Source organism: Melanaphis sacchari, unplaced genomic scaffold (assembly GCF_002803265.2).
Source record: "Melanaphis sacchari strain LSU unplaced genomic scaffold, SCAv2.0 Contig44_pilon_pilon, whole genome shotgun sequence".
Lineage (NCBI taxonomy): Eukaryota > Metazoa > Arthropoda > Insecta > Hemiptera > Aphididae > Melanaphis > Melanaphis sacchari.
Genome location: NW_020271295.1, coordinates 3,538,473 through 3,556,635, shown reverse-complemented (window position 1 = coordinate 3,556,635; position 18,163 = coordinate 3,538,473). Strand labels below are relative to the sequence as shown.

At 24.4% G+C, this 18,163-nt stretch overlaps 3 protein-coding genes across 5 annotated transcripts in view; 1 reads left to right on the top strand and 2 right to left on the bottom strand.

The window, feature by feature from the left end:
* Positions 1 to 1,305: 1,305 nt before the first annotated feature.
* Positions 1,306 to 7,614, bottom strand: LOC112598012 (stromal membrane-associated protein 1). Its single transcript, XM_025344311.1, has 9 exons — positions 7,269 to 7,614; positions 6,982 to 7,115; positions 6,741 to 6,908; positions 5,382 to 5,586; positions 5,025 to 5,315; positions 4,860 to 4,963; positions 4,655 to 4,786; positions 1,621 to 1,683; positions 1,306 to 1,548 (listed from the first exon to the last, which is right to left on the bottom strand). Exons 1-9 carry the CDS (start codon positions 7,384 to 7,386, stop codon positions 1,378 to 1,380), a joined length of 1,386 nt encoding a protein of 461 aa, XP_025200096.1. The 5' UTR covers positions 7,387 to 7,614; the 3' UTR covers positions 1,306 to 1,377.
* Positions 7,615 to 8,127: 513 nt separating this feature from the next.
* Positions 8,128 to 9,374, top strand: LOC112597960 (GDP-fucose protein O-fucosyltransferase 1). The gene has a single exon (XM_025344227.1). It carries the CDS (start codon positions 8,148 to 8,150, stop codon positions 9,285 to 9,287), a length of 1,140 nt encoding a protein of 379 aa, XP_025200012.1. The 5' UTR covers positions 8,128 to 8,147; the 3' UTR covers positions 9,288 to 9,374.
* A 1,528-nt stretch (positions 9,375 to 10,902) lies between these two features.
* LOC112597937 (protein unc-13 homolog 4B) overlaps positions 10,903 to 18,163 on the bottom strand; it is a 31,763-nt gene continuing 24,502 nt past the window's right edge. For 2 of the 3 annotated variants that reach the window (XM_025344190.1, XM_025344191.1), the window contains exons 3-18: positions 15,651 to 15,812; positions 15,378 to 15,556; positions 15,101 to 15,305; positions 14,840 to 15,019; positions 14,559 to 14,783; positions 14,373 to 14,494; positions 14,164 to 14,310; positions 13,959 to 14,096; positions 13,677 to 13,887; positions 13,217 to 13,603; positions 12,361 to 12,576; positions 12,065 to 12,274; positions 11,688 to 11,994; positions 11,484 to 11,607; positions 11,211 to 11,410; positions 10,903 to 11,140 (exon numbers count right to left, since the gene is read on the bottom strand). In XM_025344190.1, the coding sequence (XP_025199975.1) occupies positions 11,028 to 11,140; positions 11,211 to 11,410; positions 11,484 to 11,607; positions 11,688 to 11,994; positions 12,065 to 12,274; positions 12,361 to 12,576; positions 13,217 to 13,603; positions 13,677 to 13,887; positions 13,959 to 14,096; positions 14,164 to 14,310; positions 14,373 to 14,494; positions 14,559 to 14,783; positions 14,840 to 15,019; positions 15,101 to 15,305; positions 15,378 to 15,556; positions 15,651 to 15,812 (3,126 nt within the window). In that variant the 3' untranslated portion in view covers positions 10,903 to 11,027. Of the gene's footprint in view, positions 11,141 to 11,210; positions 11,411 to 11,483; positions 11,608 to 11,687; positions 11,995 to 12,064; positions 12,275 to 12,360; positions 12,577 to 13,216; positions 13,604 to 13,676; positions 13,888 to 13,958; positions 14,097 to 14,163; positions 14,311 to 14,372; positions 14,495 to 14,558; positions 14,784 to 14,839; positions 15,020 to 15,100; positions 15,306 to 15,377; positions 15,557 to 15,650; positions 15,813 to 15,894; positions 15,924 to 18,163 lie in introns of those variants that run through there. The other variant, XM_025344192.1, reaches the window with a different exon arrangement.

The following is an 18,163-nucleotide window of genomic DNA, read 5'->3' as shown; positions in this document are numbered from 1 at the left end:
TAAAATCCAACCAATATTTTTTATTTAACATGTTGGCATAGAAAAGTTTGTTATCTTTGATATATTTATGCAATTTATAATATTAATATTGGTATTAAAGCAAAATTAATTTTACAGACAGATTAAAATTTATCTTTTATCTACTGATCGTCTTTCTATTTTTTTTTTAATTTATAAAAAAAAATGAATTGCTAAAAATAAGAAATATAAAAAATGTAAAATATTCAACAAACTTTACTTTAAAAATTTAGAAGAGAATTAGTAATTGTTTTCAAACACTTTTCAAGTCAAAAAGACAAATTTAAATACTTTAATTTATACATCGAAAAAAAAGGTTTATGATAACTATAATTTACTACTGGTAAGATACCACGAACATGCTATTTTTACCTCATCTGGTTGCATTATATTGCTAATGTCACAATGTGTGGATATTTAACTTGTTAACACTTACTCTAGTTAATGTATGAAATCTAATAAAATAGTGTACATGACATTTTTATCAAAATATACTATAAATCCCAAAAACTTGTTGATATAATAGTTTTTTAATCCACCATTTATAGATAACTTGACTTTAATAAAAAAAAAAAAACATAATAATAAATACAATTGTATAAGTTACATTCTAATTATAATTATAAATATATAATTGCACAAAAACTTAAAATATCAATTATGACTAATAAAATTTTTAAATATATTTTCAATTTTGTAAATTACCAATTTGAATTTCAATAAATCCACTAAATAATAAATACACTTAAAAAAAAAAAAATTATTTTACCAGAGCTATTTTATTTATGTTATTAATTTTTTTATTTGAATATTTTTTGCTTTGATTAATTTTTAAATAATAAAATATTAACTAACATAGTAATTATATAGGTATTTTAATTTATTAAAAATGTGTACATAAATTATAAATATTTTGCATGTTTTTTTATTATCACACAGCATATTAAAAAGAGGTTCATGAATCATAATAGTTTAATAATTTTATGAGTGTACAATTATAGTGCAATTCATTGAAATACAATTTCATTATTATATGTAAACCAATAAATTATCATTAGAGTAATCGTAATATTTTTCGTTTCGAATATAGCAGTAGATCATTTCAGATATTTAAGCATGGTTTACTAAACGTTTATTATTTACATACCAAGTTCCATTTATTGGACGGTTCTGTGAGTATATACTATATAGGTAAAGCAGAGCGTTATAAAGACGCGTAATATATAAATAAATCATCTCGTAGTTTACAAATTACAATTATAAATTAATTTTTTCAATAAAAAGATATCTCAATTTAACTTGTATTAAATTTAAAATGATAATGTAACAAAATTATTATGAACAATCAATCAACTGTAACTACTGCCATAAATTAGGTGAAAGCGTTTGGCCAGTCTGTGATGGTTTGGCTAGGTCTGTAAAGCCATTAGAAAGGTCTGTAAATTCATTAGAAAAGTCTGTAAAACCATTAACAGTTGACGTAACTGTTTTTGGATGTCCCAAATTCAGCATTGTCATTTGTTGCGGCAACTAGAAAAATAGAATTTTGAAGAAAAGAAAAATTAAATAATTAAGACATTATTTAAAAGTAAATTTACTTACATGAACTACATCATTTGAAGAATCAAATGCTGAAAATTGATTATTTTTCACTACAGGTTCCTCCTAAAAGTATATTTACAAGTAAAAATTATATGGGTATTAACTATTAATTACAAATTAATAAACATAGTTAATGGTTATAGCATATAAACTAATAAGTATGCACAATTCAAAATAAATAGTTAAACTGCTTTACAGAATATATTTGTTTAAATAATTTATTGTAACTTCATAATTGGTTAAACAAATTATTATGGTCAGGGGCAGAATAGGAAAAAAATTTGGACTAGGAAAATAAATTTCCTCCAGGCTATTCAATATTTTCATCTATTGAATAAAATAAAAATTTTTTTTTTCTATCTATACTCTTCAGGCCAACGGGCCATTTAGCTTCCAGGCCACCAAGATTTTTCTCGGTATCCCAGTGGGACACTCTACCCCTGATTATGGTTATAATAATTTAATAGGACTCAAATTCATAAGGAGGTACATGGAGTTTATGATATAAATTCAAATGAGCTAAGACACACCACTTCCCTATGCATAAAAAGTAATAGCAATTGTATCTACTATCAGCTGGAAAATTATTAAGTTACAGTTAGAACTCAGAAGCAAATGTAAACAAATTTGAAAATTGATTGTTGACTATTAGGTTTTAAGTTCATAGCGGTTAAGCAAAAAATAATTTAAATAGATAATTTGTCAAGTCTAGACAAAAATTAAAAATATTATTTATAAAAAGACCAACTTCTTAATGACTAAAAAAAAAAAAAACTCGTTAAATGAATAATTCTGTAGTTTTAGTCTCACCATTAAACATATATTCACTGAATGCTACCAATACCAAACAGACTGACTAAACCTCAATATCTTTAAAAACCTTTGATACACACATTGAATCAACCCTAGACCTAATGAATAACTAATTTATTTAATGTATATATAAACAGTAGAAGCCGCTTATAGGAACACAGATAATTGATACAATCACAATATTAAAACATCACATTGGTAATTTGAAACAGTTAGGCAAAGGTCAGTTGGCATATATACCAGTTATTTGGTGATAACCAATGTACTTTAATCTTATCTTTGCTGTTGTGACATTTATTTTTACTGTACTTTATCGTAAGTACAGTATCTATACAAGAATATTCTTTCTTACATGTATTTGTTTTTTGTTAGAGACACCCCCACCAAGTAAAAAAATTGTAGAACCTATAAGTGTCCCCAGGAGAGCAGTCCAACACTGTGCAGATAAAAAAGGCTTTAAGCAGCATTACTCATATGAAAGTATAGACGCAAAAATCAAAATTAAAAAATTAATAAATATAAATTTAAAAATGTATAAGAATTATATACATACATAGTAAATAATATATTGTATATTTTTTTAAACACATATGTATTAAATATTTATTTTTCATTTTTTTTCATAGTAAACATCAAACAATTAGTTAATTGACATGTTTCACCTTAGTTCTAAAATGTTCCTAATAAATGGCTTTTACTGTATATAAATTAAATTTAATAATTTAATATATACCTACTAAATGATTTATTTAAACCTCTACACTAGTGGTTTTCAACCTTTTTGGGTCCACGACTCCTTTAAATTTAAAAATAAAACATATGTCTCCCATACGAACATTAAAAAAAAAACAAATTACATTATTTAATGATGAAATATTTATTTTTTTTGAGATTTATTTTTTTACAACTAAAAAATTAATAAAATAATAATAATTTTAATATTTAATGTATTACAATTTTATTTTTAGTTTCTACAGCGACTTCCTTCGACGCTCCTAGGAGTCGCGACGCACAAGTTGAAAACTACTGCTCTACAATCATTATATTAACATTTAACTTGTTTGAAAATAATTTTTTTTTATTATTATTATTGTAATCATTTTTAAATTTTTACTTTTTTAAATGACACTATACTTTTTAATTTCATATTTTGAAACAGAATATTATTTGAAGTATTATATTCTATAAAAATCTAATCTTGAAATAATTTATAAGCTATAACTTATAGTATTTAAAATTTAAACAAATGAAGTAGTAGACCAACATTTTGAAGAGTACCTCTGGACCATTACTCTGTTTACCTAAACTTTAAATACATATAAACTAATTAACTCATTTCAAAATCAATTTGTATATATTGAAATACTCTAAAGACTAATTTGCTGCAAAATATGAAATCAAAAATGTAAATATTAATAACAAAAATTAAATATTTAAAAAATAATAATGATAATAAATTATTCTTCAAAAATATTGTTGTGATATGAAATAAAATGATAAAAAAGTTATTTCAAAATAATGAATGTACACTAAATTTAGTTAATTAGTATTAAATTTAAAAAATATAATGATAAATGTTACCAAAGTTTTTTTTATAAATCAATAATATACATTAATAATAACTTAGATTTAATTTAAAATTATAAAATATTTAAGTACAAATTTATAAATATTTACTCAAAATAAAGGAAAATAAAAAATTATAAAGCCCAATTAAAATTTGTTTTTTTTTTTTTATCTTTTAATAAATATATGTAAATAAATGAATTTATTATCCCAAGTTACTAAGAATTTAAAAAAATAGTATTATTTATATATTTAATATGTTAGCTGTGAATCAAGTATAGAAATAAAACAAAATAATTTAGAAAATAAATGTGGAATTTATAGGTACTATAAATTATTTTGTATTCAAAATGAAAAGAATTACATTTATTTTAATTGTAAAATAAATATTTAAATATTAGTTATTTTAATAGGATGTCAATAATAATTTTAATGTATTTTGTTATTATTTATTGTATATACAATAAAATAAAATTATACATTTTTCATTTCAAATAATTTAATAACTAAGAAAATAAGTAACACATTACTTAAAAACAATGTGCATTGAAAAAAATAAAACTAAATTCTAACTTATTTTTACTTTAAACGATTTAAATCTTAAGAATTCAATAACTACAAAATTACTAAATAATAAATATTAATAATTACTTACATGATTAAATTGAGTTGATCCATTTTTTGCAGCCATATTATAAAATGGATTTGATGTAAAATTAGAATTTGTTGATGACTGGAATTTGTTAAAATCAATAGAACTATTGGATAACAAATTGATAGAATTCCCCTAAATTAATAAACAAAGAGTTTGATTGTTAGTCATAATTAAAATAAAGTAAATTATTTATACTTAATCGTACATGATTATTGATGGATTGCATCTGTTGCATAGTTTGGAAACCATTATTATTGAAAGCGTTAAAAAATGGCTGCTGTGGCTGAGGAACAAAACCGTTATTTTGACCTAAAACACAAATAAAAATGTTTTTAATATTAATACAATATTATATGTAAAATGTATATACTTGTATATTGGCTTGTGGTCTTATTATTTGGAGATGATGTTTTTTCATATAGTGCCAAGATAGAATCAGTAGTAAGTTTATTTTTTGTAGCTGCTGTTGGTTGATTGAAAAAATTTTCCTCTTCAGTGGATCGACCTAACATAGGGTCAATAGTTTGTTGAATTTGAGGAGAAGTTGTAGTAGAAGAAACAGATGCACTTAAAAAACTGCTAAATGGATCAGTTGAATCTGAGCTGGAAGATGTGAAGGACGTATCTATCAATGTAGGGTTTGAATCTTTTGTAGGAGTATCTGTATAGAAATAATTTATTTATTTAAACAATTTTAAATAATTTTAGACTAAATTTTATTATTTACCTAAACCAAGAAGATCAGTGGAATGATTTGAATCAGTTAAAATTGGTTTCTTGTTTGATGATAACTTTGGGCTTAAGGAAATAGGTTTAGGTAATGGATTTGGTACAATTGAAGGCACACTACGCATAATTGACCCAGGTTTTGGTTCTCGCTTTTTTTTCTTCTGTTTTTCAGCTTCTTCTTCTAAATCTTTATCCCAATTGACCTAAAAATATAACATAAAAATTCAAGTAAAAAAATTAATTTCAATTCTTAAAATAATTTTTATTGAAATAAAAATATATTATGTATCTATATAATACTTTTTCATGTATAAGATTGTATTTTATATGGTTTATATATTCAAATTAAAAATAATTATGGTTTATGATAATACATATACAGATATTCGACATTATTTTAATCATTAGATTATAATAATTTCTTAAAAATCAATCTTAAGTATTGACAAAATTTTGCTGAATATTAATAAAATTGTTTAAAATACAATATATCAGTCACAAACGTTAGGTTATAAAAATTATAATATTAATTATTGGACCAATTATTAGTTTTTGTTGATTTTATTTAAATATAAGTACCATTAAATTATTATTTAAAAATATATATTTTAATTTTAAATGTATGCAGAAATTATTAAATGTCAAGTATAAAATTTGACACAAAAACTTTTACTCTAAGACTTACTCGGTACTCCTAACTCCTAGCCCCAATATCACCTTATACGGAAGCCCAATTATCTATTCTCTAGTAGTCAAGTATCTTAATCACACCTTAAATCTAATACACTTGGGCCTCTCACATTCAATCTAAAAGGTTGACTTTAAATAATGAACTACAAATGTTGAAAATTCTGTTAAGTAATAATACTCTTATTGAAATTTGAATGTTAAACTTCTCGTGTATAAATCCCTTCTTAAACTCGTCTATATCTATGTAATACAATTATGGAGAAATGCAAAAAAGTCAAACTTAAACAAAATTTAAACTTTTCAAAAAATTTCCCTAAGAAAACTATCAAATGCACTTCTTTATGTATCAAATCATATTTTCCACAAAGAAATAAATCTAAAGATACTAAATAAAGAAGCCAAGCTCTACTATCAAAAGTTTCAAGACAGGTTAACTACTCACACTAAAAATCTAGGGTCAGCAACTTTGTATCAATATAGAATGTATAAAACATATTTAAATAAAAAAAAAAAATTATAAAATTTTTCTGATATTCATCACTATAAATTAATTGAATTATAAGGACATAAAAATAAATGATTTTAATAATGAACTACTTATTAATTTTATTTCAATAGTTTAATGCAGCAAAAATAATAATATTAATGAAATTATTGACATTTTTACTTTAGGTAATGGTGGTTGAACCCATTCTTTGGCAATGTATTTTTTGTGTTCATACTTTGAACGAATGAATGCCTCTAATGCAGAATCAGTTTGTGGGCGTCTAAAATTATCTGGTAGATTTGCTTCGTATACAGCTCTGGCTCGACTATTTCCCATTTGTTGCAAATTCTGTGATTATAAAATTTTTTATTTTATAAAAACAATATAATTAATTCACTTAAGATAAATAATGTGTACATACCACCACTTGTTCGGGAGTCCAAGAATCCAAATTCACAGATTTTACTTTGCTAATGTGTACCCCAAGATTACGATGAATACCTGCACATCTTATGCACAGAAATATTCCTAAATTCCAAGAAGCCCATCTAGGTCCTAAATTAGATAATATTTCATAAATAGTAATATTAATTTAATTATTTTATTTTGTGTACATTTATGAGAAAGTCATTTGCACAAAATATAAAATATACACAAATTACAACACTTAATTATAGATGTAAAAGTGTATGCTTATTTAGTATTTACCTTTGGAATCGCAGTCCACACAATACTTATTATCATCATCTTTTAACATTTGATTCAGCAACGATAAACATCTATCTTGTATTTGTTTCTGTTTGTCTTTTTCAGCTTTTGAAGACATTTTTACACTACGCGATTGCACAAAACCGTTTTTAATTAAAAAATGTATCAATTTAAAATAAATGATATTACTGTATGTATTATGTTAATAATTTGGCAGTTTTTGATTTTATTATTTTAATAAGTTTAATTGCCAAATTGTTGGCATATTAATAATTTTACCACTACTCACTAGGCACTAACTAGATAGTCAGTGGACAGTTCGACAACACAACGAATCAACTTTTTTTACACGTTTATCATGCTATTTAGTATTTAGTACCTTTTTCATCCGTCGGCCATCACCGTGCCATTGAACTATACAGTATGACCAGCAAAATCACCTAAAACATTTTACAGTCTTTGTTCTATATTCTGTTCTGTTCCTACCACTATATTAAATTTTAAATCTTTAAATGCTATCTCTGTTTTATCGTTATCAAAAAACTAAATTTGTTTTCAAAATATCCATACCGAGATCTTTATAACGGGCAAAAAGTAAAAACTAAATAGTAAATACCTTTGTCATTTATATTTTATAAATTTAGGTACACAGTTAATAATAATTTATATATATTTATAATTTATAGTTATTACTTATTAATTTGTAATAAATTTTAAATCATTATACAGTTATTTATTACTACATTTTAATATTTGTTTTGTACATTTTCAATGTAAGCTTAGAAAATTTATACTTGTATTCTTTATTAATGTAATGTAGTATATTTATTTAATCTAGTTGTCTATTTTAGTTATCTTTATTCATAATTTTAATCAAACATGGGTACTTGTCTATTGTTTCTATTTTTTGGTATGTATTTTTTAAATTTTGCATTTACTCAAGATCCTTCTGGTTACATAGCCTACTGCCCATGCATGGGTCGTTTTGGAAATCAAGCTGACCACTTCCTGGGTGCCATTGGTTTTGCTAAAGCTTTAAATCGCACACTCTTATTGCCTCATTGGATTGAATACCGCTATGGCCAACAGAAGTCTGTACAAATTTCATTTGATACTTACTTCAAAGTAGATCCACTTTTAGAATATCACAGAGTTCAGTTAATGAATGACTTTATGACTAAATATTCAAATGATATTTGGCCTCCAGCAAGTCGAACATCATTTTGTTATATGCAAAGAGGTGAATTAGAAGGATGTAATGCCAAAACAGGGAATCCTTTTGAATCATTTTGGGATACATATGGCATTGATTTTTCATCATCTGAATTTTATGCCCCTCTAAACTATGATGTATACCATCATGATATGATATCTAAATGGCACGAAAAGTATCCATCATCTGAATGGCCAGTATTGGCATTTGTTGGTGCTCCAGCAAGTTTTCCAATACAAAAAGAAAATGTCGAGATTCATAAGTACTTAAAATGGAATGATAGAATTAGTAACTTAGTTAATTCTTTTATAAATAATAGAATTAAGCCTGGAAAATTTATTGGTATTCATTTGCGCAATGGTATTGATTGGGTCAGGGCTTGTGAACATATCTCTAAGAACTCTTTATTGTTCTCAGCTCCACAATGCTTAGGTTATAGAAATGAATATGGAAAAGCCACAGAAGAACTATGCTATCCAACATTTGAAACAGTTGTAAAACAGCTTAAAAGACTTATTCGAAAATATGGCAATGACATAAGCACAGTTTTTGTAGCATCTGATAATAATCATCTAATCCCTGAACTATCACATGCATTATCAAGTTTTAATTTGAAAACTGTAAAATACGATAAAGATAATCCGCATGTAGATCTTGCAATATTAGGCAAAGCAGATTATTTTATTGGCAATTGTATATCTTCATTCAGTGCTTTTGTTAAACGTGAAAGAGATTCAAATAGTCTACCTAGTGAATTTTGGGCATTTCCTGTTTATCAAAAAAATAATCAAAAGGATGAATTGTGACTTGTGAGCAAAAGGGATTTTATTTACAAAATAATTTAAGATTAAAATACATTTATAAAATATAAATTTATGTATTCTGTCTGTACTATAAGTATCTTAATTTTATATTCTAATATTTTTTTTAATGAAGTATGAAATAATAAGAGATTTTATTGTTTACACTATTTTAAATAGTTGAAATATGGAGTTAATACTTACTACTTATAATATTTAAAATGTTTAAAATTTGTAACTTGGTTTTTTTATTATAACTTACAAGTTAGTTATTAAGTACATCAGTCATAAACTAAAGTAATATGGGTACTATTCTCTAAGTATAACTTCTTACGTCTACTCACATTTGTATTGTTAATAGAATTTCTAAATAGCTTATTATAATAAAAATTAATTTAATTACTTTATTTTTTAATATATTATTATTGAAAATAATTTATGTATATATATTTTTTGAACTCTGATTAAATATTTTTATTTTATATATCTACCTGATTACTTATTTATTATTTTTTCGTATCTACCCACTACAATTAAAAATATTTGTATTGTAAATATATTTTATTTACTAACATTGTATTATTTATGTAAACAAGAAGAGAATGACAAGTTCAAGAAGTCTAAATTTAATTTAATTAAAATCAAAACACATTTATAAATTCCATGCCATTATTTAGTATTAATCAATAGGTTCTTCTGCCCCTGCAAAACAATACTATTTAATTTAACAATTTGAATTTTCGTCCTACTTTGACAGTTGTATTCATTTTCAATTTAAACAAAAATAACTGAATAGGTATTATCATTCAGAGATTTGCACTGGCTTTTAATTATAAAATACATTTATTAGAAAGTGCTCAAATTTATTAAATTGTATCATCTAATTTTCTTTAATTTTGCATTTAAAGAATGCCATACCCACATTTGTTGTATCTGTCTTATTAAAAGACCATACTAAAATATTGGTACATTCCAAGTAAATTCAACAATTCCAATTTTGTGTGCCTAAGGTTAAATAATAGAATTAAATGACTTATTATCAAATTTAAAGATTTAAACATTATCTGTATTCCCTTGATGGTTTTTATAATATTTTAGTAAAATATTAATATTTAAAAATGTTTATAATTCACTTAAAAACTAATGAACATAAAAATACAGATAATTTTTTAGCTTTAAATTTAATAATAGGTTATTTCACTCTAATATTTAAGCTAAACACACAAAACTGGAATTGCTAAACATATATTTTGACAATGTAAGATGGAGACAATACATGCGGATACAATATCCTTTTAAAATAAAACAATTTTAATATTAAAAATGTATATTTGTTCAATTTATTAATATAAAATTTGTATACTTATATATTTACTTAATATTACCCCAATTATTTGTTATAATTTAATACAATATCTATATCAAACACAAAAAAATAATTAAAAAAATATATAAAATTATTTATAGAAATAAAAATGAATTAAAATATATTAACATATTAAATATTTTATACTTAGTCTTAAAAATTATTATTTTTTTATATTTATTTATATTGAAACACAGCCATGCACTGTATTTAAATTTAAAATATGTAAAAAAAATGTCATCCCTAATTCAGTCTTACATTATAATTATTTTGATAAATTTTAAATACTAATATGTTTATACAGCAAATCAATATGAGTTTTTAAGTTTTCGTATCAATGTAGACGTATTATGCTTAATTCGCCCTGTAATAGAGTGTAGTCATTTTTTCGGCGTTGAATTTGCTGCTGCAATTTTTATTTTTTCTCGCTTAAGAAAATCTTTTGCCAATTTGTCTGTTGATCTAGTATCAAGAGCTTTGAGAATTTTTGAATCTATGTTTAAATAATAAATATTTATATCCATTCAGTAATAAAATATAAGAATTAATTTATTAATAATTACCTAGAGATTTTGGAGACGTTAGCTTTAATTTAATTTGTGGTATGCTTCCTAAGTCATTTTCTAACTGTGTAAATGGAATATCTTTAAAATGTATAAATGCTTCAGATACAAACTCATTTGTCATTCCCATAAAATCTTGATCTTTTACTATAAACATAACTAAACCATTTTCTTCAGTACGTTGTTCAGGAGTTAGAGAACTGTAAGCAAATTAACGATTAAATTGTTACTTAGTTAAATTAAAAATTCTTTTGTAAGCTATACAATACAAACATTTTAAAACATTCATCAAATAAAGGGTACAAAGTTTTTTTCTGTACTGCTGTTGTTGGTTTAGTGGTATGTTGAAATTTGTCTTTGGGCAGCAAACGTACTTTAATAAATGGATCGCTAAAACCTTTAAAACAATATTTTGTGAAACTTCTGATTTACATGTCAATAAATACATGTTTATCTAAAATATTTATACTTAAATACCATTAGAGTCCATTGCTTTTATTCCATTTGCATTTAGTACATCTACTTTGAGAACATTGTTAATAAATATCAATTTAACAGTTAATATTCCTTCATTAGCCTCTTGGATTTCCTTTTGTTTTTGAAGTCTTTCTAAATAATATTCATGTATAAGGTTTACAGTATCTAACGTATGTAAGTGCAATAATGCTTCAAGCTTTTGAATTGTTTCACTCTTATATTCAGTATTATTATCTTTTCTCAAAAATCCAAACAACATATGAAAACTGTCTCTTAGATTCCTAAAATATGTAGGTGGTTTTTTTTTTTATCAAAATGTGTAAACAAAAAAATAATTAATATCATTTGAATAAATAAATACTATATAAATTTCTTACTTCTAAATTATTTTGTATAAGATTATACATTATTGTTGCTATTTGATCAACTATAATATCAAGTATACGTTGAAAATTTTCTTCGTTAAGTTCCTTACTTAAAGTGCAAAGATTTTCATCCAAATATAGCATTAAATTGTCCAAATGATTATTGTTTGTATTAACAACTTCTGCACCTTCAATCAAAAATTTACTTATTTCAGGAGACATCTAAAAAAAAAAAAAAAAACAATAACTAAAACAGAACTATTAAAAAAGTTAATTTTCTCTTTCTTAAATGTTCAGTTTACTCATACTTTGTTCACTACTGTCTGTAAAAGATCTATAATTTTGTTGTTTACTGTATCAATTGCATTATCAACGACTAAATCCAGTGTTTTTTTACAATGATCTGCTGAAATTTCACTCTTATAGTTTGCTAAACTGTCCATCAACTGTGTTATACCCAAATCATTTACAAATGGCCGGATATATTGTTTTACATAGTCTATATTGTTTACAGCTAAGCACCACTAAAAATTATAAAATGTTTAAAAAAGATAATATTTATTATTAATTTAAGGTAAAGGATAAGGCACGATAAAAATTAAACCATCGTACGATTCTAAAAAATGGGCAAATTAATAAAAAAAAATAACCATGTTAATGATAATTCATAAGTTAATTATTTACTAATATTATGTTTAACTCAAAAAATTTTAATCGAATATAGGGGAAAATGTTAACTTAATTGCGTTAAATACCTATACATTTTTTTAAATAATGATTAAACATTTTATTAAAAATACATCCTACTACCAATTCTTCCTTTTTGTTCACAAGCTGTTATGATTTATGCAGTTATAATTTTATGTCAACAAAATTATTGAATCAAAGAATATATATTTATTTACTTAAATTTATAATAATTGTAAAAAAGTGATAAAAAAAAAAAAAATATGAAGAGTTTAAATTAAACTAAGTATAGTAATAAAAATAAATATAATTTTTATTTTATTAGAAAAGTCCAAATTATCATAATGGATATTTTAAACTAATAAATTATTAGATTTATTAGAAAATAAGCTATTTAGTTAAGTTAAATAAACTTTTTTTATTAGTCAAATTTTTTTTTTTTTAATTTGCCCATATATTTTTAAATTTATTTATTACTTCTTTAGTGACTTCGAATCTTTTGTTTTCAATCACAGTACTATTAACTTTATAAGCTGTTTTGTCCGAAAAGTATACAGAACACCTGCAAATGTCATCAATTATCTTTGCCACGAATGAATAAGAACCTTCGGCATCAGGCCATGCTAGTTGTTGCCAAAACACTTTTATTTGGTAGAATATTGCTAATGTGTCGACTGCTGATGAACTACATTCCACTGATGTGTCCACTTTGACTAATTTGTCCAAGTCTACAGCTCTTTCAATGCGTTGCATGGCTTTGTACGCAGCAATATCCAACCACCTAGCAACACCTTGTTGGAACCATAAGTGATACTTGACTAAATGACTATTCGTCTCAAAGTCTACATTGCAGTTATTTTTTCCCTAACCTAAAAATATTTTTAAAACCATGTTATTTTTGTTATTTTTGTAAATTACGCAAAGTACAGTAAAAAAATAACTCGACAAATTTCTGAATCCCCATATAAAGTTCAAAAAGTGACGTTCCCATTGCAAGCGGATCGTTGTCAACTTGAAACCGCCCGTTTTCTTCAAAATTAATTGGCTTCATATTCATACAAATGCGAGTGATAAATGGCTCACACATTTCAGATATTTTACATTCGTATATTGAAAATAGTGTACTGGCATACGGAAATTGCATTTTCCTTTAAATTAATAAATTATATTGATTTAAAATGTATTTTTTAATACTTTATGAGTATAAGATTAATCTTACTTGATAAATATCTTGTTATGAAACTCTATGGCTTTCTGCAAATCTAGTTTAAGAAGTTGAATTATTTTAAGCTGAAGTTTCATCTGTCCTTCATCCGTAAAGTCGTCGGGTTTGTTGTTTTCTAATATGTGAACGTGCCTGTATATAAACAAATAAAACCCAATAGAAAAATAACCAATGATTCGATGTAAAAATAAATTCTAACCAATCCACAGCACCATGGACGACAGCATCGTGCAATGTACTCTTTATGTCTCTGACGTGTTCGCATGGTAACAACCAACCATAAACATCAGATGGAAAGAGGTCTAAGTCACTTGGTAACTCCAACAATGATAGACTTTGTAATATACTAAAAATTTCAAAATTGCATTTAATAACAACGTCTTCCTAAAATAATATCATTAAATTTACTTTAAAACGTATTCTATTTGATTCAATAACTGTTCGTCATCTGCAGATTTTTTACGTATTGTTCGAATAGCATTAAAGCAAAATGGTAATATTTTTTTAGACGATTGCCAGAACATTTTTAACTGAACATCATAATATAAATATTTATTAAAAATTTACATTAAAACGTCAGTAATAATTATTTACCTCTTCATTGGATAAATGTCCAGTAGTTATGGATTTAACTAAAATGTCTAGTATGTCCGAAAATACTTTAAAATTTACCACAGGACTCAACACATGAGCGTTAATGTATTCTATCCATTGGCTCAAACACTCGTCAACAGTGCTGATATTACTTTGTGCAACATGCTGTTGAATTATTAAGCTAGACTCAGGTAAAAAATCACCCTTCCACGAATTCATTTCAGGCTAAAATTAAATATTAGATTTAGTTTTAATTTAATTTATCTTAAATGAAAATTCACCTTTTGTACATTCATTTGGTATGCTAACAATACTCGTAGTAGGTGTCTATGTTCTTGAGCAGCAACTTGTTTATTTTTTTCACTGCCAAACGACAATTTTAATAACAAATTCCCCTGCGGCTTGCCCTTGCCTTTTTTCTCCAAACTGTACCAAGCTATTTGACCTCGAGAAGGTATTGTCTGTATATAATAACAAACAAAAAAATATGTTTAACTGTCAGTCGCTAAGAAAAAGTGAAAAAATAAATATATAATAATTACCTTAAGTGGTATTAGCGTACCGCCAATAATTTCATTATCGTGTTTACCGTTCGTAGCAGTCACCGCGATTTCTTTCATAAACCTTCTCATTCCTTTAAATCCTTTAATGTCGCCGACTTTTGTAACTTTTTCTTTTACTGTTTCCGCCGGATCAAAGTCCCAAACTTCCACACATAAAATATCATCAGCAGGAGTCTCGACTGGCCTAAATTAAATACCTAGTTTTCATTTTTTTTTTCTAATATTATATGTAATAAATGTTTTTGGAAATTCTTACAGTGAAAAGTGTTCTTCCCAGACTGGCCGCAGAGTTTGACTTTTCACCGACGTGTTATATCTATGTTGTTGGGTAGAAGACAAAAATAAGGTACAAAATGGATCACTGAAACCATTTGCATCTTTTGGTTTTATATCTTTCGCTTCGATGATTTCAATGTTTAACATTATGTTTGGAGCCTTTTAAACAGATATTAAACATTAATAATTTAGTTATTACTTATCGCTGGATTTATAATAATTATTAATTAGGATAAAATTGATAGAAGTTTACTTCTTTTTCTATAACAGCTTTATAAATAGCTTCGTGAGTATCTTGTTCAATTTTAAATGCTTTTCGGGCAAATTCGATTATATTTTCTTGATTTAAACAACTTTTTTCCTTCCCAATACAATGTAATATTTCGTGCAATACTTCTTCGTATAATTCGTTTATCTGTAATAGAAAAATATATTTATACCATTAAACTTTTGACGTCTTTGTAGTATATTTATTATAAAATATCAACTAGACAAACAGTCATAAACTCTATTTTATTTTCATTTCTTCTTTGCATTTCTTCTTTTTTAACACCCCTAAAGTTAAAATGTTTTGCTTTAAAATTAGACTTCATTTTATACAAAATTTCGGAGAATGATTGAGTTATTCGAGAGTGAAAAAACTGTGTTGAATACTCAAATGAAATAGCACTTCTAAAGATAAATCGTACGCGTGTGCTGCTCAAGCCAAATGTGCTATTTCTGTGGTAATCTGCTATAGTGCCAAACAGTGACCTAAACCAAACTCCGCCCCCGTATATTTTATATTGAAATTTTTTTAATACGAATCTCGATAAACGTCAAAATAACGAGTATATACAAATGTTTATAATCCATTTATGATTGTTTATTGTTTTATTTTTATAAAACTATAAATTATATAATAACTAATATAATTTTAAAATCAGATAATATTTATTGAGACAGTTCATTAACACGATTAAATATTAATACTTAGCAGATACAAATTCACTATTAAATAATGTTTAGATAAAAATATTGTTAAATTAATGTGACGATAAATTATTATTTTTTAAATTGTATTTTGTATGTTAGGTATGTCATTTTTATTGGGCTAAAAAATCTATTATGTTAGTGAAAGTATAAATAAAAAATATTTTAAACGTCCATTTATTTTTAATAATAACTGTTTATCTATATTATAAACATTAAAAGTTGAAACTAAATATTAATATTTATATTACTTAAGCTATGGGTATTTTACCAATATTATCTACCTATCGATATGTATGTATTATCGATTGATAGTTTCTAAATATATATTTTTTTGATAAGTGTTTTATATTAATATATTTTACATTATTTTGTTAATATTTACATAGTCAGGTTTTTGATTCATGATTTTCTAGTTATGTATATTGAAATTAGTTAAAAATATAGCAAAACTTTGTTAAAGATTAAATTATTTATAAATGCTATGTGTACAACCTAACTCGACAATAATGAGAATTATACTTTGTTATAATGTATCTATAACTATATTTGGTTATTTTAATTTAGCTATTTTTGTGTACATAAATTATGTATTTTAACTTAACTGTCATTAGTCGTTTACTATTTCTGAAAAAATGTTTAATTAAATTTATTTATTCGTGTAATATTTTCACTTAATTTGACAAAATGATGTTTTAAATACTGTAATTTTGTTTATATATGGAACCTATGAAGTATAGAACATTGTTATTTTTATTTGACATGACATTCTTAGTGTTTTATAATCTTAAATCACACGTGTCTAATTAAAAACCAATCAGTGATGTCTTACTTAACATGGATGGGTGATTTATATGCGAAAACACCACACATGTTTACCATTAGATTTCGTATTTTCTTATTTGTTATTTGGATTTATATTTGTTAATGATTGACTTCTAAATTGTTTAACCATTAAAATTCCATTGATGGTTTTTATATTTATAATAAGCAATAATACATTATGTAACAACAATAAAAATATTAAGTACTTTTACCTACATAATATTTGTCAAAATATGTAAAACAATACACAACTCTATACTCTCTATCTCTAATAAATTGTAATTTTAAAATGCCTAATGTCTATTCCAATTTATTATAAAATGTTTTATGTAGATAATTTATAAAAAAGATCTATACCAACAACATAGGTACATAAAGGTTTAACTATGTTACATGATTATTTACCGAGAAATTTTACTCAAAATATATATTTATTATCAATATATATATATTAATATTAAGTATATATTGTATTGGGAAATAATAAATTATTTATATAGCTGTATTTTTACTTAAATAAATTAATAAGTATAATTTTATATTTATTTTCAAATTTCAATTCATCATTAAACACAGTTCCCAAGCATTCTGTTAATTATTAATTAAAATACCATGTTATTAATATTAATTACATAGGTTGTAGAAAATAATTAAAGAATTTCAAACCGGAAGGTGAGTAAATACAACATGTAATTATAATGTTTTATATTGAAAACGTCTTTTTAATAAAATACATAATTTAACATAAAACATTGTATAACAAAAAATTCACTAAAATGACTAAACATTTTTATGTTAAATGTATAAAAAATCAATAAAGAACTAAAATTTAATAGTTGAAAATCATAATAATTTATATGTGATTATTGTGCATATGTATTTATACTATATAGTTAAGAATTAAGCAACCATATCAGTTTGTTACTAAACAGGACGATTCTTTTAACAGTAAACACGGATTATCTCGAA

What these genes read in the sequence shown, in the direction of transcription:
- LOC112598012 (XM_025344311.1), bottom strand. Translation starts at nt 7,386, where the DNA reads ATGTCTTCAAAAGCTGAAAAAGACAAACAGAAACAAATACAAGATAGA. An exon ending in GACCACAAGCCAATATACAA is followed by an intron (nt 4,964 to 5,024) that starts GTATATACATTT and finishes TTTGTGTTTTAG; the next exon opens with GTCAAAATAACGGTTTTGTT. An exon ending in CTTCAAATGATGTAGTTCAT is followed by an intron (nt 1,549 to 1,620) that starts GTAAGTAAATTT and finishes CTATTTTTCTAG; the next exon opens with TTGCCGCAACAAATGACAAT.
- LOC112597960 (XM_025344227.1), top strand. Translation starts at nt 8,148, where the DNA reads ATGGGTACTTGTCTATTGTTTCTATTTTTTGGTATGTATTTTTTAAAT.